This window comes from Epinephelus lanceolatus, chromosome 7 (genome assembly GCF_041903045.1).
Source record: "Epinephelus lanceolatus isolate andai-2023 chromosome 7, ASM4190304v1, whole genome shotgun sequence".
In the NCBI taxonomy this organism is placed as follows: domain Eukaryota; kingdom Metazoa; phylum Chordata; class Actinopteri; order Perciformes; family Serranidae; genus Epinephelus; species Epinephelus lanceolatus.
The window spans coordinates 24,115,175-24,141,384 of NC_135740.1; the positions used below are offsets into that span (position 1 = coordinate 24,115,175).

The window sequence follows — 26,210 nt, forward strand, 5'->3', positions numbered from 1 at the left end:
AACTGCAGCTGTAAACACTGATCATACAGAGCATCATCGCAGTTACAGTGTCTGTTTCATATAAACAGAACTTAGAAGCAGGCTTCAGCCAGTTTGAAGTGTCCTCTTGTATTTTATTTTTTACTAGTGCTTTTGTTGAATTAAACTCACGGTGGCGCTATACACCAGCCTTAAGATGTTTGAATCTCTCTATCCTTTGGTTTGGACGCGCATGCTTCCGCTCTTGTGTCTAGATAGGGGCAGCCACCCTGAATTCGCAGTTGCCATCCGTGTTATTTGGGTGATCTGTCTTTGTTCATTTTATTCCTCTGCCTGTCAGGAACTTTACCTCGACAATCGATTCGAAAATGTTCTTGTTTCAAACGTGCGGGTTTCATTTCCTCCTGCTTTTTCTGCATGGCGCATATGGAGATCTGAGCTATTCTTTTACGGAGGAGATGAAACGAGGATCATTTATTGGAAATATGGCCAAGGATCTCGGGCTGCATGCGGGTGCGTTCTCTAACAGAAGAGCCCGTATCGACACCGATAGGACTGATAAACGTTACTGTGACATAAACCTGAATAACGGAGAGTTGATTGTTGCCGACAGGATTGATCGAGAGGGGCTCTGTGGAGAAAAGGCTTCGTGCATCCTGAAACACGAGCTGGTGCTGGAGAATCCTCTCGAGCTCCATCGGATCAGTCTCCACATTCAAGATATTAATGATAACTCGCCTCATTTTAACGAAGATTTGATTAATATCGAAATTCAAGAGTCGGCAGACAGGGGGGCTCGTTTTGTGATCGAGGAGGCACACGATGCGGATGTAGGACAGAATTCAGTTCAGCAGTACAGCCTTAAGAAGAATGATAATTTCATTTTGTCCGTTGATGGAAACATAATAGAGCTTGTTCTGGATAGAGAGCTCGATCGAGAAAAACAGCAAGAGCTCAGTTTGCTTCTTACAGCTTTAGATGGTGGCTCTCCTCAGAGATCAGGTACTGTAGTCATACACGTCACTGTGCTGGATGCTAATGATAACGCCCCAGTGTTCAGCCAGGCCGTTTATAAAGCCAGTCTGCCTGAAAACTCTCCTGTAGGTACTGTAGTGGTCACAGTGAGCGCTACTGATGCAGACGAGGGAGTCAATGGAGACGTGACTTATGACTTTGGACATGTTACAGACGATGTAAGGACGATATTTAGTATTGATCGTAAGGTGGGAGATATACGTGTTATTGGCTCTGTTGACTATGAAGCCACCACTTCATTTGAAATACGTCTTAAAGCAAAAGATGGATTAGGGCTGTCATCTTATGCTAAAGCAATAATTTCTGTCACTGATGTGAATGACAACGCTCCTGTAGTAGATTTGAAATCACTGACTAACCCCATACCTGAGGACATCCCACCTGGTACAGAGGTGGGCATCATTAACGTGCAGGATAGAGACTCTGAGAATAACAGACAGGTCCGCTGCTCCATTCAGCAAAACGCCCCTTTTAAGTTGGTTCCTTCTATTAAAAACTATTATTCTCTGGTGACCACAGGACAACTGGACCGTGAAGTAGTGTCTGATTACAACATTACAATCACTGCCAGTGACGAGGGCTCTCCACCTCTGTCCTCCTCTAAAAGTGTTGAGTTATCTGTAGCAGACATCAACGACAACCCACCTGTGTTTGAGGAACAGTCGTACAGCGCATATGTGAGTGAAAATAACAAACCTGGCTCCACTTTATGTTCCGTTAGTGCTCGAGACCCCGACTGGAGACAAAACGGTACAGTGATTTATTCTCTGTTACCCGGTGAGGTGAACGGTTCCCCGGTGTCCTCCTATGTGTCTGTTAACGGAGACACGGGGGTGATCCACGCTGTGAGGTCGTTTGATTATGAACAGTTGAGGAGTTTTAAAGTCCACGTGATGGGCAGAGACAACGGTTCTCCTCCGCTGAGCAGCAACGTGACCGTCAGTGTGTTCATATCGGATGTGAATGACAACTCTCCTCAGATACTGTACCCCGGGCCGGAGGGCAACTCCTTCATGACCGAGCTGGTCCCCAAAGCTGCACACGGAGGCTCTCTGGTGTCCAAAGTGATAGCGGTGGACGCGGACTCCGGACAGAACGCCTGGCTGTCGTATGATATAGTGAAATCCACAGATCCGGGCCTTTTCACTATTGGTGTCCACAGCGGAGAGATCAGGACACAGCGGGACATTTCCGAGTCTGACAGCATGAAACAGAACCTGATTGTGTCAGTGAAAGATAACGGACAGCCCTCTCTGTCTGCCACCTGTTCCATGTATTTACTGATTTCTGATAACTTGGCTGAGGTGCCAGAACTGAAGGACATTTCTTATGATGAGAAGAATTCCAAACTGACGTCTTATCTGATCATCGCGCTGGTGTCTGTGTCGACGTTTTTCCTGACCTTCATCATCATCATCCTGGGTGTGAGGTTTTGTCGCAGGAGAAAGCCCAGACTGTTGTTTGATGGAGCAGTTGCCATCCCCAGCGCTTATCTCCCTCCTAATTACGCAGATGTTGACGGCACAGGAACTTTACGCAGCACTTACAATTATGACGCCTACCTGACAACAGGTTCAAGAACCAGTGACTTTAAGTTCGTGTCATCTTACAATGACAACACACTGCCTGCTGACCAGACTCTGAGGAAAAGTCCATCAGACTTTGCCGATGCCTTTGGAGATAGTGATGGCTCTCCTGAGGTAGGGCTGCATTTCATAACACTTAAGTCCTGAAGAGGCCACCCTTGTGTTTTGCTTTGAGTCATTTCGGTTGTATTCCTCTCGTCTTTGGTGGTGGTGTTTTAATACACTTTTCATGGGTCGGAAAGTTGTTAGAAGTTCATGATGGTTCTTTCAAATTTAAGACTTAAGCTTCTGACGTTATGGAAAAGTCCGTCAGACTTTTCTGAAACATTTGTATAATGTGAGTGTTTAGAGGTGTGAAAACACATAGCATCAATTTTGTCAGAAGTTTTGTAACAACCCTAAAGAACTATCAAACAAAAGTATAGATAAATACACACATTTTATTTTCAAATACTTAATTTTATGCAATTGCGTATTTGATTTTTGGATATATACAAACTCAAAACATTGTTTTCCCCCTACTTTGAGACTTGTAATGAGTTGGGGTGTATATTTGTTCTTTTGTGCATTTTTATCCTTTTGTTTGTATGTCCTTATTCGTCTGTCTTTTTAAATCATTTTTCACGAAGATTCTTTGATCAATTTCAATCATCACCTTTAAGAAGCTTTTGTTCAGTATGCAAAAATTGATTTCATTTAAATCATGGCCACTTTTATTTTGACAATGTGAAGCTGTTACATTTGGTTTATTAGTTACCATCTTGTTGTAATTTAGATATTACCTCAGTCTTGTTAGTACATTATTGACACTGACAGACTCACAATGAATTAGTTCCTGATATTCTATGTGTTGCTCATGTCAGGAGATATGTTGTCTTATCCATAAAAAAAACCAAACATTTTTTTTCCCTCTGAAGTTACTCCAATCGTGTCGTTTTGTCACCTCTCTGCTTGCTTTTTTATTTGTAGATGTGTTTTTATTGGTGTTTGCTCAGCAGTAAAGCAGTTCATTGCTCATGTGAAGGTGTGACATTGTGACATTCCTTTTTACGAGGATTGTTTTGTGTTGACATCAAAACCTTGGTCTCCACTTTTTCATTAACAGTATGTATTTAATCCAATGTGAGTGCATGCAGTGCTTGAATCAAATTATCGCTGACTAAATAATTAAATAAGCCTCCTCTTTACTTATCAGCATAAACAGGACAATGTGACTGAGTTTCAGTGATGACCTCTGACTGCTTTTATTTACATGTTCCATTTAAATTAAGTTTCTCTCACTGCTAAAACACATCACACACACAATTGGATAATCATTGTTGCAGAGGAAAAGACATCTGTGGCTGTATGTGTTATCATACGACATTTTTAGTGTGTGTCTTATTCACTGGAAGTTTCTGGCAGACACATCTCTCTGTTTTCACTCTGATCTACAAACACACAGACAAAACAAACAATACCTGTCTTTGTTCTTGTGCATTCATGACCGACTTCATACACCTGCAATCTTGACCCACTTCCCTTAGAACAAGCTTCAAACTAAAGTTTGTGAAACTTGTTGTTGATGGTTACTTGTTAATGCTTGGGTTGTACCTCATCTGAGTGTTGCTTTGGAAAAAGGTGTGTGTGCCACATCAATAAATGCAAATATACGCATTGATCTTACACTGTGGAATTTGTGTTGATTTTTATATTTGAAAGCTAAATTGTTGAAAACCTACCTAGACATGCAACTGTTGACTAATGCTGGCTCTTCCAGTGGATGACATCACCTGTAGTATACACGTATTTGAACTGAGTCCATTTCGCTTCTTTAACAGCAGTGTTTGTTTGGGCTTGCTTTTGTTTGAGTTTTGTTATAGCTGATTGCTAACATGTGCTGTGGTTGCTCTCTGATCTGAAAAGTGTGATTGTCTGATACAGATAATACCAATGTAGTGAGAGACAATAACACATTTTTAATTTTTATCTCAGTTTGTCATATCACACTGTCGTGTCTGTCCCATGGATATGTCTGCAGTGTCCGAGTGATTGTACTAGCTTCATTATATCCTCTGAATGAATGAAATTTATTTTATTCATAACATTGTGAGTCACATGTGTCTCACTTTGAAGACTGAGGCTTGCTCTTGTGTTGTAGACCAATAATAAACATGATTTGACAGAATGTCTGTCACCTCATTCATCAAAATACAGTCTGAATGTCACTGAGGCAGTCTATAAGGTGTCTGCAGAATGAGAGACTTTCCCCTCCAGGTTACACAAATAGTTTTTTGAGCACAGTGACTTTGGTAACAGCTGTTCCGCCTTAGTGTTTTCTGTGGATTGACTTGATTTAAAGTGATTGGTCTTCACTACTTCTGTCTTAACTATATTGTGATGTATGGTTGTTTCTAATTTATCTGTTATAGTAAGTGTTTGATCCAATACACTAGCTGTTGTCTTGTTGATAGTTATTGACAAACTATATCATTAATCTCTTATCTGTGATGGTACAAGACAGGGTTTTTTTGTGTGTTTTTTTCTATTTTGCTCTGTTCAGAAGAGGGCAAAGGCTTCTTCAATCCATCTTTAACTGCATGTGATGTGGAGACATATTTTAATCACTCTGAAACACTGTTGCTTGATTAGAAGTTTGTGGTAAAATACTGAGTGCAGGTGATCTTTAGGGTCATGGCCTTTCTTCTTTGCAAAAAGGGAGTACAGTGGTTGTTTTTTACATGTGCATGCACACACACACACACACACACACACAGACAGCCAATTGACTCTGTTTGTTCACGTGAGTCTTCTTCATTATGTCCACTGTTTTCAGCCAGGCAGATGCATTTAACTGTCTGGGCTTTTTTCTCTGTCCTTGGTGCTGAACAGCTGATATCTACTGAGATGCTTATTTTGTGTGTGTGTGTCCCCACACTTTCATCAACGTCACACCACTACTGCTTTGGTTTCTCTCTGGTGTGTGACTGAATACACCAATCAGAAGTATAGAATTCCAAATGTAGGTTAATGTGATGATAAACCCACAGAGACACATTCAGTGCATTTATTATAAATGATGTAAGCAATAGGTAAGATATATAAACATCAATAAATAAATAATTAACTTTGTAAATGTTTAGTGCCTTGTTGTACTTAAAGAAATGATCTGTCCTTTTAAACATTACAAACAATTACTTCCCTTTTTAATCCAACTAAAGATGCAGGTGCTCTCTATTCAAAGCTTTTACAACTCTGTGGATTTGCAAATCTTGCTTATCATCTTGCTTATCGTGATTGTGGTGACTTTGAAACTTTTAAAAGCAGAAAAAGAAAGAAATAATCCAAGTTAAGAGAGCCACTACCTAATCGACAAAAATATTTGTACATATTTTATTTTATTTTTGGGCATACAGGATATGAACAGACCATATAAGTAGTCCAACAGTAAGTGTGAGAGATCCAACAGTGTTGACGTTTCTTGTTTCCTGGTTTGACCCTGGTGGATAACTGCAGCTGTAAACACTGCTCATACAGAGCATCATAGCAGTTACAGTGTCTGTTTCATATAAACAGAACTTATAAGCAGTCTGCAGCCAATTTGAAGTTTCTCCTTTTATTTCATTTTTCAGTGGTGCTTTTGTTTAACTTAACTCACGGTGGCGCTATACACCAGCCTTAAGATGTTTGAATCTCTCTATCCTTTGGTTTGGACGCACATTGTTCCGCTCTTGTGTCTAGATAGGGACAACCACCTTGGATTTGCAGTTGCCATCCGTGTTATTTGGTTGAACTGTCTTTGTCCTTTTTATTCCTCTGCCTGTCAGAAACTTTTCGTCGACGATGGATTCGAAAATGTTCTTGTTTCAGACGTGCGGGTTTCATTTCCTCCTGCTTTTTCTGCATGGCGCATATGGAGACATGAGCTATTCTTTTCCGGAGGAGATGAAACGAGGATCAGTTATTGGAAATATGGCCAAGGATCTCGGGCTGCAGGCGGGTGCGTTCTCCAACAGAAGAGCCCGCATCGACACCGATGAGACTGATAAACGTTATTGTGACATAAATCTGAATAACGGAGAGTTGATTGTTGCCGACAGGATTGATCGAGAGGGGCTCTGTGGAGAAAAGGCTTCGTGCATCCTGAAACACGAACTGGTGCTGGAGAATCCTCTCGAGCTCCATCGGATCAGTCTCCACATTCAAGATATTAATGATAACTCGCCTCAGTTTAACGAAGATTTGATTAATATCGAAATTCAAGAGTCGGCAGTCAGGGGAGCTCGTTTTGTGATTGAGGAGGCACACGATGCGGATGTAGGACAGAATTCAGTTCAGCAGTACAGCCTTAAGAAGAATGATAATTTCATTTTGTCCGTTGATGGAAACACAATAGAGCTTGTTTTGGATAAAGAGCTCGATCGAGAAAAACAGCAAGAGCTCAGTTTGCTCCTGACAGCTTTAGATGGTGGCTCTCCTCAGAGATCAGGTACTGTAGTCATACACGTCACTGTGCTGGATGCTAATGATAACGCCCCAGTGTTCAGCCAGGCCGTTTATAAAGCCAGTCTGCCTGAAAACTCTCCTGTAGGTACTGTAGTGGTCACAGTGAGTGCTACTGATGCCGACGAGGGAGTCAATGGAGACGTGACTTATGACTTTGGACATGTTACAGACGATGTAAGGAAGATATTTAGTATTGATCGTAAAATGGGGGATATTCGAGTGATTGGCGCTATTGATTATGAAACTACGAAATCATTTGAAATACGTCTTAAAGCAAAAGATGGGTTAGGGCTGTCATCTTATGCTAAAGCAATAATTTCTGTCACTGATGTGAATGACAACGCTCCTGTAGTTAATTTGAAATCATTGACTAATCCCATACCTGAGGACATCCCACCTGGTACAGAGGTGGGCATCATTAACGTGCAGGATAGAGACTCTGAGAATAACAGACAGGTCCGCTGCTCCATTCAACAAAACGCCCCTTTTAAGTTGGTTCCTTCTATTAAAAACTATTATTCTCTGGTGACCACAGGACAACTGGACCGTGAAGTAGTGTCTGATTACAACATTACAATCACTGCCACTGACGAGGGCTCTCCACCTCTGTCCTCCTCTAAAACTGTTGAGTTATCTGTAGCAGACATCAACGACAACCCACCTGTGTTTGAGGAACAGTCGTACAGCGCATATGTGAGTGAAAATAACAAACCTGGCTCCACTTTATGTTCCGTTAGTGCTCGAGATCCCGACTGGAGACAAAACGGTACAGTGATTTATTCTCTGTTACCCGGTGAGGTGAACGGTGCCCCGGTGTCCTCCTATGTGTCTGTTAACGGAGACACGGGGGTGATCCACGCTGTGAGGTCGTTTGATTATGAACAGTTGAGGAGCTTTAAAGTCCACGTGATGGGCAGAGACAACGGTTCTCCTCCGCTGAGCAGCAACGTGACCGTCAGTGTGTTCATATCGGATGTGAATGACAACTCTCCTCGGATACTGTACCCCGGGCCGGAGGGCAACTCCTTCATGACCGAGCTGGTCCCCAAAGCTGCACACGGAGGCTCTCTGGTGTCCAAAGTGATCGCGGTGGACGCGGACTCCGGACAGAACGCCTGGCTGTCCTATGATATAGTGAAATCCACAGATCCAGGCCTTTTCACTATTGGTGTCCACAGCGGAGAGATCAGGACACAGCGGGACATTTCCGAGTCTGACAGCATGAAACAGAACCTGATTGTGTCAGTGAAAGATAACGGACAGCCCTCTCTGTCTGCCACCTGTTCCATGTATTTACTGATTTCTGATAACTTGGCTGAGGTGCCAGAACTGAAGGACATTTCTTATGATGAGAAGAATTCCAAACTGACGTCTTATCTGATCATTGCGCTGGTGTCTGTGTCGACGTTTTTCCTGACCTTCATCATCATCATGCTGGGTGTGAGGTTTTGTCGCAGGAGAAAGCCCAGACTGTTGTTTGATGGAGCAGTTGCCATCCCCAGCGCTTATCTCCCTCCTAATTACGCAGATGTTGACGGCACAGGAACTTTACGCAGCACTTACAATTATGACGCCTACCTGACAACAGGTTCAAGAACCAGTGACTTTAAGTTCGTGTCATCTTACAATGACAACACACTGCCTGCTGACCAGACTCTGAGGAAAAGTCCATCAGACTTTGCTGATGTTTTTGGAGATAGTGACGGTTCTCCTGAGGTAGGGACATGCTTCAAATCATGTGTCCTACATGTGTAAAACGTCTGTAATAACACACACACACGCTCTTTCTCATTTCCACTGCATTCAACCAGACGGATATATTTGACTGTCTCCTTTCTCTCTCCTTGGTGCTGAACAACGATTTACTGATGCATCTCCGTGCCCTGTGACTACTTAATTTTATTCTGTTGTCCCCTTTTTGTTTTTTATGAGTATGTTGTCGTTTATTAAGAAATATTTAGGTTTCCTTTGTTTTTATGTTGGCAATTGAATAAGTTGCTGCTTTTAGGTTACCTATTTGGAAGGCAAACATTTGTTTGACTAAAGCAATTACTGACTTTTTTTTTCTTTCATCATTCACACATGTAGAAATGAGAAGAATATTTGTAAATGTAAATTGGTAATGTTATTTTTGTATTTTATTTTCATTTTTCTACTGTAATTTTAATTTTAAATTACAGATATAGATGCAGTAACTGAAGGCTATGACACAGCGGAGTGCAGAGTGATGGTCAGTTATCCTGCTACAGACAGTTATTCTTAACTATCAGCACTGAACATTAACACTGGGTGCAGCCAATTAACATGGTTATTTTCCTAAACTTTTAGATTTTGGCCTGAGATTAAACCCATCTGCATACCTATAACTTAAATCAATCACTGTAGTACTATTTTACTGTTACAAGTTTGTATCCACTTTACAAATATTAGATCTGCTGTTTGAAGTAACGACACAACATTGCTTGAACTTAAACCAGTCTTTTATTAAAGTGAAGTGAAATAAGCAGTAACCCCGGTAACATTGTATTTTTCTTAGTAATTCTAAGTGGAAAGTCCTACAGTTCACTGTGTCTTAGTAGTTCTAGATGGTCTCTGATTTTTTTTGTCTCTGAGTGTGTTCTTAAAATGAATGGGCGCAACATCAGGCCCCTGTCCTCACTTCATGTTGTTATTATTAATGATGATAGGGGTGAAACAAAAAATAAAATTACACTGGCTTTATCAATTGAAATTCTGAGAGTTAAATAAAATGCAGTATACCATCAGAGCTCCACCCTCTTCATGATTGCTGTAGTCCACTTATTAGGGCTTAATGCTTCCAATATAACACTTTCACCATTCCTTATTTTGTATTTGTTTAATGGCATTTTGATACTTAAACATGCATCTTCATTTCATTTGATAAAAGTGATCCATTTCATATAAGCTCAATTGAGCCCCTTGATGCATTATGAAGCTCATATATATATATATATATATATATATATATATATATATATATATATATATATATATATATATATATATATATATATATATATATATATATATGGTTGACTCTTCATCAAACACATAAATAAGAGCAACACTCACTGCTCTATAATACCATGTTAATAATAAGTTACTCTATGTGCATGCATTGATTGAGGAGTACATCAACGGTGTATAAAGTCCGATTATGTGGGACATTATGTGCATGTTTTTGCACAATTTCCTGACTTGGGAGGTGCTTAAGTTCTGGACACTAGGACTTTGGCACCAGTTATATTTTCTGCAGATTTAGCTGTCTGCTCAGGCCTGCTCCTGCCCTGTTTGGACACAGACCAGACTGTGATTAATGTACAGAGAACAAATTCAAGTAATTGCACTAAAGATCTGGATCAACAGCTAAACTTACACAGCAGCACAGAAAAATAACTCCCTGCTGGGTCTTTTTTTTTTGTGTGTATTCTAGTCTATGCTACAGGCCCTCAGCTCCTAGAGGATTGCTTATCCCAGAAACTCATAGTTTCCATGACCTACTTATTGCTGTTGAGTATGGTGACCTTTAGGAGTATGTGTGTGAATACTACTGTCATCTGTCATGCAGCTGAAATTCAGTGTAATGCATTGGAACAGACAGATTAAGTCATCTTGTTACGGGGATAAATAAATTGTCGACTAAATCTAAGCATTGCAACATTTGCAAAGATACTATCCATAGCAGAGGTATTGTGCCGGGTTGCATTGCATTATTCAGGTGTTGCTTTTCCTGTCCAACCCCTGTTGCCTCGAACTTGAATGTTCATCTTGTGTAATATTAAGTAGGTCATATCTTGGTCACAGTGCAACAAAATGGTGTTAAAAATATCAGCAAATGTGGTTCAGAGCATATGGTCCACTGTTGTAATAATCCTCTCCGTCTCTTGGTGACGCTCTTTTATAATGTCTGACTCATGGATGCTATGGCGTGTCTCACCTTATCTGTGTCAGTGGAACTGGAGTATTGGGTTAGAGCCGAGGGCTGTGTATGCATGCTGTTTGTGTGTGTGTGGGAGTGTATGAGGGAGAGAAGGAGAGAGACTGTGTGTGTGTGAGAGTGAAAGTGTGAGAGAGAGGGAGAGAGCAGGAGAGAGCGCAGTTGTGAAATGGGGACAGAGAGAGAGGAATCCAAGCAGACAGCTTCCCTAATAGAGCATGATTAACTCAGCTACAGAGGCAGGGAGCCGTTGGATTACAGTTGGATTTTCAGCTCGATATTTGGATGTATATGTTTAGGATTTAGCCACAATGTCGACAGTACATCCGCTTCTGAAAGCATGTTTAATAATGGACCAGCGAATAAACTTAAAATGGTGGCTGCATTTTTTATCGCTTTGCCTCATTTTTGGTGCTTCGTTTGGAGAAGTCCGTTACATCCTTCCAGAGGAGATGCAGCGGGGGTCGGTTATCGGCAATGTTGCACGGGATCTGGGGCTGAAAGTGTCGGAGCTTGATGCTCGTCGAGCCCGTGTTGTTGCAGAAGGGACTAGTCAGCTGTGTGAACTGGACACTGCGTCAGGGAATCTTTTGATCAGCCAACGGATAGACCGAGAGGAGCTCTGCGCGCAAGCCACTGTCTGCACCCTGCAGTATCAGCTGTTACTCGAAGATCCCCTTCAAGCATACAGCATAGTTTTGGATATTGCAGATATAAATGACAACAGCCCAGTGTTCGCTGCAGAGGAGATACGGCTCGATTTAGTCGAATCCACTGTTCTTGGGAGGCGCTTTCCATTGGAAAGCGCGCATGACCCCGATCTGGGAACCAACTCAGTCCGTGAATATAAACTGAGCCCGAATGACCATTTTGCACTGGAAATGAGCACCCAAATAAACGGCAATGCTTATCCGGAACTTGTTCTTAAAAAGGCCTTGGACCGGGAGGCGCAAGCTGAACATGTACTGAAAATCAATGGAATTGACGGGGGAAATCCGGTCAGATCAGGAACTGCTTCTATCCATATCCGTGTTTTGGACGCCAATGACAACGTTCCAGCTTTTAGCCAACGAGTCTACAAAACCTCTGTACCAGAGAACTCGGCCATAGGGACTCTCATAGCAAAGCTAAATGCCACGGACTCAGATGAGGGTGTTTATGGAGAGATAACCTACTCTTTCAGTCACTTGTCAGACAAGACTGGGGGAGTTATTGAAATTAACCCTGTGAGTGGAGAAGTTAGGGTGGCAGGTGTTATTGACTATGAAGAGGCCAGTACGCATGAACTGGATGTCCAGGCTAAAGATGGAGGTGGTCAGGCGTCTCACTGTAAACTTATAATTGACGTCATTGACGTAAATGACAATAAGCCCATAATAGAAATAAAGTCAGCCTCTGCTAACGTGGCTGAAGACTCTAAACCAGGAACTATGGTTGCTCTGATTAATATGTATGACCTGGACACTGGAAGCAGTGGGCGCGTCACGTGTACAATCCCACAAAATGTTCCATTTAAATTTGTGTCGGAGGTCAAAAACTATTACATGTTAGTGACTGACGGAATACTAGACAGAGAGCTTCAACCCGAGTATAACATCACAGTCACAGCCACTGATGCGGGCTCTCCCCCACTCTCTAGTATAAAAGTTATTACAATCGTGGTCACTGACATTAATGATAACCCTCCGACGTTTACGCAGCGCGAGTACAATGCCAACATCCTGGAAAACCAGCCCGTTGGCACGTTTGTGATGAGAGTGACAGCAGAGGACATTGACGACGGCTCTAATGCTAAAATACTGTACCAAATATCAAAGGATACAAAGTCAGAAGTGTCCTCCTTCCTCACCATCAACGCAGACACAGGAGAGCTCTTCACGTCACGCCTCTTTGATTACGAACAGTCAGTTCACTTTCAAATTAAGGTGACAGCTCGAGATGGAGGCGACCCTCCACTCTCCACCACCTGCACTGTAAACGCTTTTATTAAAGACCAAAATGACAACGCACCGGTTGTCCTATATCCTGTCCAAACCACCGGGTTCATAGCTGAGGATATGGTGCCCATTGAAGCGCCTCGTGGTTACCTGGTTACTAAGGTGGTAGCTGTGGACGCAGACTCTGGCCATAACGCCTGGCTGTCCTACAGAATAATCAAAGCAACGCGGCCTAACCTGTTCATAGTCGGTCTGCATACAGGAGAAATCAGAACTTTGCGAGCATTCATGGAGGACGATGAGCCGAAACAAACGGTTGTTGTTTCAGTAACCGATAACGGGCACGAATCTCTGTCCGCCACCGCCACGGTCAGCGTGGTGATTGGTGACGGGCTGCCTGTTTTAAACGAGCTCTTTGAGTTTACAGATGAACCACAGGAGAGCGATGACTTAACGTTTTATTTGATTATCGCTTTGATAGCTGTTTCCTCTCTTTTCATCCTTTTACTCAGCGGAGTGTTTTACTTTAAGCTCTGCCGGCGTAGTTACGTTTACCGTTCAACCACCGCTAGTCTACCAGTTTTCCCCACGACCTACTGCCCCCCTAGTTTTACAGATTTAAGCCGCTGTGGCACCCTGCTAAAAGATGAGCGGTATGATTCCTTCATGACCACAGGGTCGTGGAGAGGCGATTTCCGTTTCGGGTCCAGCACAGACACTGATACACTGAAGCAAAGAAGCGCAGCTTATCAAAAAAACACGTTAAGGCGCGCAAGTGCGGACAGAGCTACTCTGAAGGTGAGGGCCGGTGCATCGCATCCGTGTTACGTGGTTAAATGAGAGTCGGCCATAACATTTTTGACACAGCTGTCACTGTTGTAAAATATCCCTAAATTAAAATTGGACCCTTTGACTGCCAAATATGTCACAATTTTATTCGTGCGTAAACATGTTGTCTATGCTTTAATGTGCTGTAATGTTCTTGGAGTTTTGCTAATAACCTGAACCTCATCCCCCACCACCTAACCCTGAATATAGATAATATGATAATCCTAATCCAAATGTAAATAGTCTATCTTCTGGAGTATTTTAGAAAATATTACTATGGTAACATAAGATAAGTGATTTTTCTATCCGCATCCTTGCTATTGTTTTCATCAAAGTTTGAAACAGTTTGCAGAAGAAAGTTGTGTCTTCTATTTGTCAGGTTGGGTCAGGCTTGTTTTGTTTACCTGACTCTTAATTATCTTCCTCTGTCACCCTCCCACTATCTATTTCTATCTGTCTCTCTCTTCTCTCATTTTGAAATGCATGGTAGACCTTTCTGACTGCTCTATTTATCATTGTATCTTCTGGTATTCTGAGAATAATACAGCCGAGGAATTAATTTTTTGCTTTGTCCGTGGTATATTTGTCTTTGCCTCTGTTAATGTTTTTGTGAAAAACGGCCTTCACACTTTTATTTATTGTCCTTTTTTGACTTGGACTACACTGCAGCCAAGTTTTGATAATGCCATGTTGTGTTTCCACAAAACACATGATTTGTTGTGTGACAGAGACACAATAAAACCTTTGCACTATGAATTGAACAATATGTAAACAGACTATGGGTGTATACTGATGAAAAATAAACTTGAAGAACTTTTCCAGTGACCTAATGACCTTTTGCACAGACTTGTTAAGATCAAGACAAGAATGAGGGACATTTGTATGGAAACCAAAGCTGACGGTCATCATAACAAAAATCCATGGAAACTGTAATTAACAATAAAAATAAAACTTGCACTTTGACAGAGACTTGCATGTACAGTGTACTGTGTGCCTCACCTCAGGCTGAGGAAGAAGTATTTGACACTTCCTGTTAAATAAAACTCAAATGAACATTCTATAGATCCTCTTTCTTCTTTTAGCCCAGTAGCTGAAGAAAATGTTGGCATTGCAGTTTCTCCAAACCAAGACAAGTACATTACATTTAGCCACAAACCCACAAACCTGAACAGAGCAGTGTTACAATGCACTTACAAGTCATACACAATTAATGCAAAACAATGCCTGTAGATAACTGCAGATTGTTGTGAAGATTTTTAACCATAACTTTGCTGCTAACTTGAAATATTCAGCTCAGTAGAGTGCCATTTCTCATATATCCATTTTATTGTAGAATGTGAAAGATGTTGCATTTGAGTTTGTAGGCATAGTGCAATGCTCCAATACCAACCATAGAACAATGCTTAATATAATTTTACTGGATGGAAAAGACAGGATGATTCTTTTCAAAAGTTTTTAAGTTGTGCTGTTGCATCCCTTTGCATTCCCTCTTTCCCTTAACCCATATATTATTTATTTTTTTTGATCGACTATCAATTTGACACACCTGAGGCCTCTTTAGCATCAGCAAAGTTTCAGACAGACAATAGTAAGAACGAAAGAGAAATCAGAAGTACAAAAGCAAGGAACCTTTAAAGTCACATGAACAATAGAAAACAAACGTATTTTTTTAAATGTAAATTATATACATTAGAGCTGCAGTCAGGTCAGTGGTTAGAGTCTTATACAACTGTTAAAATGTTATGCGTGCTTCTGTGCTACATAATGTCTTTCTCTCTCCCTCAGTTTATGTGCGTGTGTGTGCCTGCTACTGACTGTGTCATGGTTATGAAGCAGAGAGGTTTTGTCATCAAAAACATTCCCATGTGAATTCATGTGTGTTCCTGTTTCGCGTTACAGCTTCAGGCTAATTTGTGCTCCTAATTTCAGACATGGTAGGTGGAGGAAAAAAAACAAGCAGTGCCTAATTTTTGTTTATTAATAGTATCTGGGTCACAAGAACTCTGTTTTAAGCAGCAGGGTTGACACTATTGGAGAATGGTAGAAAAGTGTGTCAGCCTAACAGCAGGACTAATCATTAATTAACACAAGCATCACTAGTTTTCAGTGTTATTCAATACTGATGATTTAAGTTTTTTTTTATGGAAACATCTTGTGCAGAGTACAGGATGAATTGTTGGAAAACTGCTGAGACATTATGTATGTAATTATAGAAGTGCAAATTTTTCGGAGACACCTTTAAACTGCACTTCTTTTGTGTGCAGTGGGGGAAAGATATTCAACACGTCAACATTTTTTATCATTGAACTTATTTCCTATTTAGCTATTTGCAATTTTTTTTTGACCAGACATTACTATTAAACTGCACAGATAAATACATTGTAACATTTCAATCCAGTAAAACAGTTATGTGTAATAAAGTGGAATGATGCAGGGGACAAACAGTGTTGCACACATGATCTAAATTTATTTTGTAACAGAGTCTTTGTAAGCATTTCCCAGTGCATTGCACCATTCTCCCACCCTTTGATAATTTGAATTCTGCTGGTACTACAAGTTCAGAAGCAGCCTTATACTGTAATGTTTCCACCTCAAAACTGTGGTATTTTAGCGTCACAGGCAGAGCTTTTTCTCCTCCAAAAAAGGCACATCACAATTTGCTGAGAGGTTCAATTTGTGTCTCATCTGACCAAACTGCATTCTCCCACTGATCTACAGGCTTGTCCAAATGTTGTTTACCAAGCTTCAAACAAGCTTTTTGTCAACAATATAATGCACCAGGCTCGGAGGAGAAATTGCTATGCATGTGACCCTAAAAATATCACACCTACAGTCAGAGGTACAAGCATCATGGTATGGAGCTGCTTCTCTTCTCATGCTACCAGCAGAATTCAAATTATCAAAGGGAGGAAGAATGGAGCATTGCACTGGAAAATTCTTGTGAAGAGTGATCAGGACGATGAGAATAAGATGCAGGTGTTTCTTCCAGCATGTCAATGATCCAAAACGCCAAAATTCCATCTGAACACACTGAGAGATTATGGTCTGTGTATTGAAAGTGTCTTGAAGCTGAGAATGCAAACAGGGCTTCTCCACCAAATATTAAATACATTTGGGTTAGTGTGTTTATACTTTTTTTCCCCGTGTTTTTCTACTTTATTATTTGTTGAGGTGTGAATTCTTATTTCCCCCATTGTTTGTGTTAGCAACACAGAGACAATTTTCTTGGCACTTTGTTAAATTTGATTACATGTTGTCACCCAAGCAGATGATTCTTGCATTCTACTTTAGTTGTAATATGATAACCTGTCATTTGATTAGGATATGTGACTTCAAATGACACTTTTCTAAATAATACCATCACAGGATAAGGGCTGGTAGGTTAGGCTGGTTGAAGAATAAAGGAAGCATACTGTAAGTTAAATACTTAGAAAAAGACTTACTTTAATTTTAAGAGTTATTTCAAAATGTTGGGTCAAATTAGAGCTCAGCTGTCTTTGTAATGCAGCATTTCAACACATCTAAGGCACATTCTTCCAGTTGACAGTCAGAGTTACCATCTGAAGTCTCCATTTAAGAAGGAAAACATGACTCTATTTTTGGTGTGCTAACAATGTTCTGAAGTGAGCAGAACAGAGCTGAGCAGGTTGAAGCTTTCGCTTTGTTGACAGTATCATATTTGTATTTTCCAAACAATGTGGTAAAGTAGTCTAACTTATGTAAGTCAAGAAACAGAAAGCTTTATGCAACTGATGGATTTTGGACATCTACCTGACATCACACTATTTGATGGATGGCATAGTTTGCTCAAAGTAACCCCGGGAAGTTTTCCTGAAGGACTTTGTGGTGACTGATTAGGGGCAATAACACATTATCATGATGTCTGATATGTCACAAGATCAAGCCATTATTTAAGTCTTTATTTCACCATGGATATGTATGTAATACATATTAGTGTAAAATGGTGTTACAAGATCTGATTAATTTATTTTTAGAATTCACACTAACTGTTTTCTTTTTTCTCCTTTCTTTTCTCGGTGCACTCCTTGAATGGAACTCCCATTTCGATCCTGTAGGTAAGGAAGTTTTCATTTTCTTCTCTCTTTAAATCTCACACAGTACACCACTTCTTTTTACTGTCATGTCAGTAGCACAGCCTCATCAACACCATCACCACAGCCAACTCCCACAATCAATATGAAACCCAGAATGAGTTTCCATCCATTTTCCATGTCTTGTCTTTACTCTCTCTTTTCCTCTGTATCTATATTCACCACACACACACACACACACACACACTGAAACTGTACTGAAACCGACCAGCAAACCTCACATTTTAAATGTTTGAAAGACGCACATCTTCCCAAATGCTGCTTTGAAAGTCATACTCATACAAGACTGAGATTTTAGGCAGCAGTCTTGAAATACAGGCAGCTGCTTTGCTCTTATTTTCATGTGCTGTGTGATTCCACCCGAGGTTTTATACTACATGAATATTAATCGTCCTGCTGTGCAGTCCTTGCCTGAATAATGCACAATCATGATGCTCAGAATGTTGTGCTCTGCGGCAGTATATGCTAATATTGTGTTTGATCACAGGACGATGGGGGAAACCATCGTGACCTATTAAAAAATAGACTTTCCTACCTGTGCATGCATCATGTTGTAGCTACCTAGAGAAGAAATACACTGCTGTGCAACTGCGGATGAATGTTGCAGTGGTTTCATACTAGATAGGGAATCCAGTGCTCAAATGTAGGTCACTGGATTTATCAGTCAGATTGGATCAGGAGAGAAAAGATTATCTATCTATCCATCTATCTATAGACATCTCTGCACCATTTTACTCTGTTTGTGCGTGTATGTCCACAATTTGTTGTTAACATTGTTTAAAAGAATATTTGGCTCTTATATTTGAGATTGTTGCAGCTGTTATATGTTAAAATGATCTGCAGGGAAGTTGTGTGATTACTGGGAACCACTTCCCAACACAGTACAAAGTATTCTCAGGATTACCCACTTTTATTTTCATTTAATTACTGTCCAAACATGGTGACAATGGCCAGTTATATGTATAATGAGATGCAGAGAAAAGAATGACAAGGTAGTGGCATTTTCACAGATTTTTTATTTTTTGCTCTTTAATGAATTTAATTTTAATGTTGTACAGCCGCAACATTAAACTAAGCAGGGAGGGCTCACTTTGATACACTAGATTATGCATTGATGGCCTCAGGCCCAGGGGAACCTGGGCCAGTAGCAAACACGGTACCTGTATAGAAACAAAGAGGCAGAAAACTCTAGCCTTCACCCAGCTCAGCCTCAGTATTTTTTTCCTGTTTGCTCAACATAGGAAATACTTAACAAAAGACTTCATACACTAATCAACAAAAGGCACAACCATATGCTTATTGTAGCATCAGGTAGCTTTGTATCTTTCAATATAAAAGATATTACAATATCCTCAAAAAATACATAAGTAACCATAGCATATAGAAATACACTGAAAACTGAAGCACTGTGAAATAATCATGATGAATAGTGTCCTTGTTCTTCAGTTGCTCTTAAATTACACATTGACCAGTAGAGAAAAAAAAAGAACAATGAACTGTACTATATCCCCAAAGACGTTTTAACGCCATTTTAAAATCCAGTACATATTTTTGACCCTTTACACTGTCTTCATATGTATGTCTGATACACACGTTTTCTCCTTTACATGTACAGACCATACAGTTTTCAGTATCCACACACACCATTGATGATGATGCTGTTGTTTTACTTAGTCACTGTTGGTGGTGCTGTTGCCTAAGCAGACTTTGATGTGTCTAACATCACTCTTATCACAAGTCACCGCCCGTCTTCGAAGGAAATAGGCGATTGTTGTGTACATATAAAGCTTTGGTGTGGATGGTTTGCTTGGATTTCACTGAAGACTATAAAATATATGGTCCAAACTGTAAGCGAGATACGAGGCTTCTTTCTCTGTACGGATAACTGCGTCATTTTGGATCTCTTATTCATGGAAAAATGGATATTCTGAAGAGCAAAGGCGCTTCGCTGGATTGGAGGGTCTCCATTTTGCTTTTCTGCCTTGTTGCTGCGGTCAGCGGACAAATTCGTTATTCTATCCCAGAGGAGATGAGGAAAGGGCTGTTTGTCGGAGACGTTGCAAAAGACCTGGGCTTGGATGTTAAAAGGTTGGTTTCTGGTCGGGCCCGACTTGTTATAGATGATGATAACCAATATGTCGCGCTGAACCAGAACAAAGGACATATCGTTGTCAATGAAAGAATCGACAGAGAAAAATTATGCGCCAAGAAATCACCTTGTAGCTTTAGCCTAGAAATTGTCCTCGAAGATCCACTTGAATTGTTTTCCATTACTATCGAAATACAAGATGTAAACGATCACGCTCCTGCTTTTCCCAAAAAGGAGATTAATTTGGAAATAAGCGAGTCAACACCCACAGGCACTGTGTTCTTGCTCGATAGTGCAGCTGATCCTGATGTCGGAATAAATTCACTGCAAAGTTACTCTTTAAAGGAAAATCGTCATTTTGTTCTGAAACAACACACTCGCGCAGATGGGAGTAAATATGCTGAAATGATGCTTCAGAGTGGTTTAGACCGCGAGACGCAAAGCGAGCATGCGCTTATATTAACAGCTGTCGATGGAGGGGAACCGCAGAGGTCTGGGACAGTTAAGATACATATAACTGTTCTGGATGCAAACGACAACGCACCCGTTTTTACGCAGTCCGTGTACAAAGCATCTGTGTTGGAAAATGTTTTGCGAGGCACAGTTATAGCCAGAGTCAGTGCCGCAGATGCGGATCAAGGTTACAATGGTAACGTCACGTATTATTTCACACACTTAGAGGAGGATTCGTCTTGTCCTTTTGAAATAAATCCCAACACTGGAGAGGTTAAACTCATGGGTGACATCGATTATGAGGTTTCTCCAAATTACGAAATAAACCTTCAAGCAAAAGATCCGTGGGGTGTAGCGGGCGCCAGCAAATTAATAATCGAGATAGCAGATGTGAATGATAACAGTCCAGTAATCATAATGGCTTCATACTCAGGTAAGATTTCGGAGGATTCTGCTCCCGGCACAGTTGTGGCGTTAGTTAGTGTCCAAGATAAGGATTCTGGTAAAAATGGCCAGGTTCAGTTAAATATAGAAGAAAACCTCCCGTTCAAAATTAAATCGTCTCTCAGAAATTATTATACATTAGTGACGGAGCAAAACCTCGACCGAGAAAGGCGTTCCCAGTACAACATCACTCTTACTGCCACAGATGAGGGCTTCCCTGCCTTATCTAGCAGGAAAACTGTCGTTTTAGACGTCACTGATATTAATGACAACGCACCAGCTTTCAGCCAAAGTGTTTACAGCACTCAGGTAATGGAAAACAATTCTCCGGGTGTCGCTCTATTGCGTATTCACGCCACTGATCCAGATCAGGGCCAGAATGCACGGATATCATATTTTCTGATTGACAGCGAAGTTAATGGAAATCCGGTGTCTGCGTATTTCTCCATTAATACAGAGAGTGGGGTCATTCAGTCTCTGCGTTCACTCGACTATGAACAAGTCAAAGAGTACAAAGTACGAGTCAAAGCGCAGGATGGAGGGTCGCCTCCTCTAAGTAGCAACACAACAGTTGTTGTACTTGTCCAGGACCAGAACGACAACCCTCCTCAGGTGCTGTACCCAGTGCAGACTGGCGGCTCTGTGGTGGCTGAAATGGTGCCTCGTTCAGCAGATGTGGGCTATCTGGTGACTAAAGTGGTGGCTGTTGATGTGGACTCTGGACAGAATGCCTGGCTGTCCTATAAACTGCAGAAAGCCACAGACAGGGCGCTGTTTGAAGTGGGCTTACAGAATGGAGAAATAAGAACTATCCGCCAAGTGACTGATAAAGATGCTGTCAAACAAAGACTGAGTGTTATAGTGGAGGACAACGGGCAGCCCTCTCGTTCAGCTACAGTCATTGTTAACGTGGCGGTGGCGGACAGCTTCCCTGAAGTGCTGTCTGAGTTCACTGACTTTGCACACGACAAGGAGTACAATGACAACCTGACTTTTTACTTAGTCTTGGCTTTGGCTGTAGTTTCCTTCCTCTTCATCACGTGTGTGGTGGTTATTATATCAGTGAAAATCTACAGATGGAGACAGTCTCGCATCCTGTATCACTCCAGTCTCCCTGTCATTCCATATTATCCACCACGTTACTCAGACACTTTGGGGACAGGGACTCTCCAACACGTGTACAATTACGAGGTGTGCAGGACGACAGACTCCAGAAAGAGTGACATCAAGTGTGTGCAACCGAGTCAAAGTTTGCTTAGTATGGATGGCGCTGGAACTGAAACTCTGCAGCATGGGCAGCAGTCATCAACGGTATCTCACATGTCTACTCTGGTAAGTAGCTCTGTTTATGCAACCTGTATTAGCTCTTACATCTGAGCTTTCTAAAATGCTGAAAGGAGGTTCACGTCCATAGGTTTGCACTGACACAACTAATATAGATCGAATAGTAGGCATTTTAAAACCATGACGTTGCAGTGTGGTGTTTACGGACAAATGGTCTGTTCTGCAGCACTGTCGCTGTCCATGGTGCTGAGGTGCTGCTTTGCACTGAGATACTGATGTTGTTTGAGGGCGTTGCTGTGGCTTGACTGTGAAGAGACACTGGTTGATTTTGATTTCACAACTTGATGACTTATTATTATTATTATTATTATTAATAATAATAATAATAACAATAATAATAAGCAGCAGCAGCAGCTAGTAGTAGTATTTATTAGAGGATAATACTACAGCTTCCTTTCAAACTGGTATTTTGTGAGACTATCTTTGTCTTTACTTGTTTATTTCTTTAAGTACACCCGACACTTCGGTTGTGTTTATCTTTTATCGAGACAACAGCACCTTTTTGGGGTTGTATTGCACACAGAGAGCTTTGAATTTTAGATATTAGGCTGATGCTTTCCTGGCAATGAACGAAAGCCTTTTCTCCACATTGATTAATTTCTCCCTCATTCATTAAGAACAATTGCATGCCGTGTATTAGATTGAACGACAAAAAAATGTTTTTAATTGACAAATAGTCCGTTACTGTAGTAAATATCATCCGAAACTGGACATACGAGTTTCATATTTTAGCCTCTAAGTGACGCTGTTGTCTGGTAAATCAATTGTGCCGTGCAGTGTGAGGCAGTGCTGTTCCCTCCCCTGTCAGTGCGTTACACAAGAGACGATGATCTGTGTTTCATACGAGCTGGAGCTCATCGGAGACACGGTTGATTTACATGTTTAACGTTAATCTAAATTAACCTGGAATGTATGCCTTTTCCTATTTGAGTTGAAATCCTTATATCATTGTTCGGTTCACTGCAGAACTCTGTTTTCACATGGCATTTAAAGAACATCCTCGAGACGGAGGAGAAAGATGGCGACTGTTTGGACGATTGCAAGGGGCTTTGTATCTGTGTATTTTTCAATGTATTTTTTTGATACAAGCGGAGGCACAGATTCGGTACTCGATCCCAGAGGAGATGAAGAAAGGCTCTCTTGTCGGTAATGTCGCACAGGACCTTGGTTTAGATCTGAGGAGGCTCCGATCTGGGCGGGCCCGTATCGTGACCGGAGAAAACATCCAGTACGCCGAGCTGAAGACAGACAAAGGGACTTTGGTTGTGAATGAGAGAATAGACCGGGAGCAGCTTTGCGGAGACGTAACACCGTGTAGCTTCACCTTTGAGATTTTATTGGAAAACCCCATGGAGTTACACCCTGTGACCATAGAAGTACTGGACGTAAACGACAACGCTCCCACATTTGAAAACAGTCATCTGAAATTTGAAATAAGCGAATCAGCTGTGCTTGGTTCTCGTTTTGTTTTAGAGAGTGCGGACGATGCAGATGTGGGAGAAAACGGTCTGCAGAATTATATATTAACTCCGAACGAGAATTTTGTTGTAAAACAACATGTTAATCCGGACGGCAGTAAATATGCTGAAATGGTGCTTCAGAAACCCTTAGACAGAGAAGAACAGCCACGCCTGTCTCTGAAGCTGTTGGCTGTGGACGGCGGAAATCCACAGAGATCTGGTACAGTAAATATAGATGTTAACATTCTAGATGTCAATGATAATGCCCCTGTGTTTAATCAGTCAGTGTATAAGGCCACTGTGATTGAAAATGCACCACCAGGCACCCATGTTGTTACTGTGAATGCGAGTGACATAGACAGCGGTTCAAACGGGAAGATAACGTATTTCTTTTCAAAGTCAAAAGGTGGAATAGCTGACTTGTTCGATATGGACGAGTCTACTGGAAGAATATATGTGGCAAAGGAAATCGATTTTGAAAAAGACAAGAAAATTGAGTTCAGGGTTGAAGCCAAAGATCAAGGCGGACTGACAGACTCCAGCAAAGTTGAAATTGAGGTAATCGATGTAAATGATAATGCTCCGGTAATTAACGTTATGTCATTCACAAGTCCTGTGTCAGAAGACTCCCCTGCTGGTACCACCATTGGCATAATTAATGTTAAAGATCTTGATTCGGGTGAAAACGGACAAGTACGGTGCACGATTGAAGGTAATGTTCCTTTTAAAATTAAATCCAATGTGAGAAATTATTATGCATTGATGACTGATGCGGCATTAGATCGCGAAAATCTGTCAGAGTGTAATATTACTGTCATTGCCTCAGACGCAGGATCGCCCCCCCTCTCAACTAAAAGAACTTTTTATCTTAAGGTCTCGGATGTCAATGACAATGCCCCAGTGTTTCCGCGAGGCACTTTCAGTGCATTTATCGCAGAGAATAACTCTCCAGGTGTGTCTGTGCTAAGTGTTAACGCAAAAGACCTCGATGAAAACCAGAACGCCCGTGTTTCCTATATTTTGGAGGAGTGTGAGATCGGCGGATCTCCAGTTTCTGAATATGTTTCTATAAATGCAGAAAGTGGAGTGATACACGCAGTGCGCTCTTTTGATTTTGAGCAGATCAAGCAGATCGTATTCACTGTCAAAGCGCAGGATGGAGGCTCCCCTCCACTCAGTAGCAATGTGACTGTGAAAATACTGATCCAGGACCAGAACGACAACCCTCCTCAGGTGCTGTACCCAGTGCAGACTGGTGGGTCTGTGGTGGCTGAAATGGTGCCTCGTTCAGCAGATGTGGGCTATCTGGTGACGAAAGTGGTGGCTGTTGATGTGGACTCTGGACAGAATGCCTGGCTGTCCTATAAACTGCAGAAAGCCACAGACAGGGCGCTGTTTGAAGTGGGCTTACAGAATGGAGAAATAAGAACTATCCGCCAAGTGACTGATAAAGATGCTGTCAAACAAAGACTGAGTGTTATAGTGGAGGACAACGGGCAGCCCTCTCGTTCAGCTACAGTCATTGTTAACGTGGCGGTGGCGGACAGCTTCCCTGAAGTGTTGTCTGAGTTCACTGACTTTGCACACGACATGGAGTACAATGACAACCTGACTTTTTACTTAGTCTTGGCTTTGGCTGTAGTTTCCTTCCTCTTCATCACGTGTTTGGTGGTTATTATATCAGTGAAGATCTACAGATGGAGACAGTCTCGCATCCTGTATCACTCCAGTCTCCCTGTCATTCCATATTATCCACCACGTTACTCAGACACTTTGGGGACAGGGACTCTCCAACACGTGTACAATTACGAGGTGTGCAGGACGACAGACTCCAGAAAGAGTGACTGTAAGTTCGGCAGAGCCGGTAGTCAGAACGTGCTGATAATGGACCCCAGTTCTACAGGGACGATGCAGCGGATACGGAGTGACAAGAGCATTCTGGATGAACCTGACTCTCCTCTAGAGGTGAGTCAAATATTTTTGCTTTTTCTGCCTGGCCCCTTTATTCTCTTCCTATGTTTAGTTCCACTGATAAGAGCCGCAGCGCTACACGCAGTCACCTTTAGTACCATGGACAGTGCCTCTGTTGGCATCGCCCTATGGAAGTGTTTCGTCTGTTAAAGTCCTCACAAATGCACAATTAAAAGGCAGAGGTTACTGAACGGATCTCATTTCAAGTTTGTTATGTAGCTATGTTATATCTCGTGAATGCGTTTTGCGGAAAATAATGCGGTTGTATTAAAGGTTTGACGCCACGTGTCTGTGTAACGTTTACTGCCGAAGTTCTGAGTTCTGTTGTATACAGTGTGCTCTTTTTGTATAGAACGATGGTGTTAGTATGGTTGTCGTAAGCAATAAAGGCACCTGGAACAGTTTAGGAAAGAAACAGTGACATTGAAATAGCAATGCTGAGCTGTACCATAATGCAGAACCCGGATCTCCCACATGTTTTAGCCTTACAATAGATGATGAGCCCTCCTCATACATTTGCACTTTATGT

At 41.5% G+C, this 26,210-nt stretch overlaps 4 protein-coding genes across 4 annotated transcripts; all 4 read left to right on the forward strand.

Annotated features, from left to right (window-relative positions):
• The first annotated feature begins 464 nt into the window (after window positions 1-464).
• LOC117250962 (protocadherin gamma-A11-like) lies at window positions 465-2,747 on the forward strand. Its single transcript, XM_033616913.2, has one exon. The coding sequence runs from the start codon at window positions 465-467 to the stop codon at window positions 2,745-2,747; it is 2,283 nt and encodes a 760-aa protein (XP_033472804.2).
• Window positions 2,748-6,551: 3,804 nt separating this feature from the next.
• LOC144463855 (protocadherin gamma-A11-like) lies at window positions 6,552-10,566 on the forward strand. Its single transcript, XM_078169627.1, has 2 exons — window positions 6,552-8,801; window positions 10,540-10,566. Exons 1-2 carry the CDS (start codon window positions 6,552-6,554, stop codon window positions 10,564-10,566), a joined length of 2,277 nt encoding a protein of 758 aa, XP_078025753.1.
• A 502-nt stretch (window positions 10,567-11,068) lies between these two features.
• LOC117261148 (protocadherin gamma-A2) lies at window positions 11,069-14,866 on the forward strand. Its single transcript, XM_033633426.2, has one exon. The coding sequence runs from the start codon at window positions 11,355-11,357 to the stop codon at window positions 13,818-13,820; it is 2,466 nt and encodes an 821-aa protein (XP_033489317.2). The 5' UTR covers window positions 11,069-11,354; the 3' UTR covers window positions 13,821-14,866.
• Window positions 14,867-22,984: 8,118 nt separating this feature from the next.
• LOC144463856 (protocadherin gamma-A7-like) lies at window positions 22,985-26,102 on the forward strand. Its single transcript, XM_078169628.1, has 3 exons — window positions 22,985-23,635; window positions 24,920-25,675; window positions 26,034-26,102. The coding sequence occupies exons 1-3, from the start codon at window positions 23,231-23,233 to the stop codon at window positions 26,100-26,102; spliced, it is 1,230 nt and encodes a 409-aa protein (XP_078025754.1). The 5' UTR covers window positions 22,985-23,230.
• The last annotated feature ends 108 nt before the right edge of the window (window positions 26,103-26,210 follow it).

Bases quoted from the DNA above. Each gene is read 5' to 3' on its own strand.
- LOC117250962 (XM_033616913.2), top strand. From the start codon at position 465: ATGGCCAAGGATCTCGGGCTGCATGCGGGTGCGTTCTCTAACAGAAGA.
- LOC144463855 (XM_078169627.1), top strand. From the start codon at position 6,552: ATGGCCAAGGATCTCGGGCTGCAGGCGGGTGCGTTCTCCAACAGAAGA. The intron at 8,802-10,539 runs GTAGGGACATGC...TGTGTATTCTAG, and splicing joins ATAGTGACGGTTCTCCTGAG to TCTATGCTACAGGCCCTCAG.
- LOC117261148 (XM_033633426.2), top strand. From the start codon at position 11,355: ATGTCGACAGTACATCCGCTTCTGAAAGCATGTTTAATAATGGACCAG.
- LOC144463856 (XM_078169628.1), top strand. From the start codon at position 23,231: ATGGCATTTAAAGAACATCCTCGAGACGGAGGAGAAAGATGGCGACTG. The intron at 23,636-24,919 runs GTAAACGACAAC...ATACTGATCCAG, and splicing joins TGACCATAGAAGTACTGGAC to GACCAGAACGACAACCCTCC. The intron at 25,676-26,033 runs GTGAGTCAAATA...CTTTTTGTATAG, and splicing joins AACCTGACTCTCCTCTAGAG to AACGATGGTGTTAGTATGGT.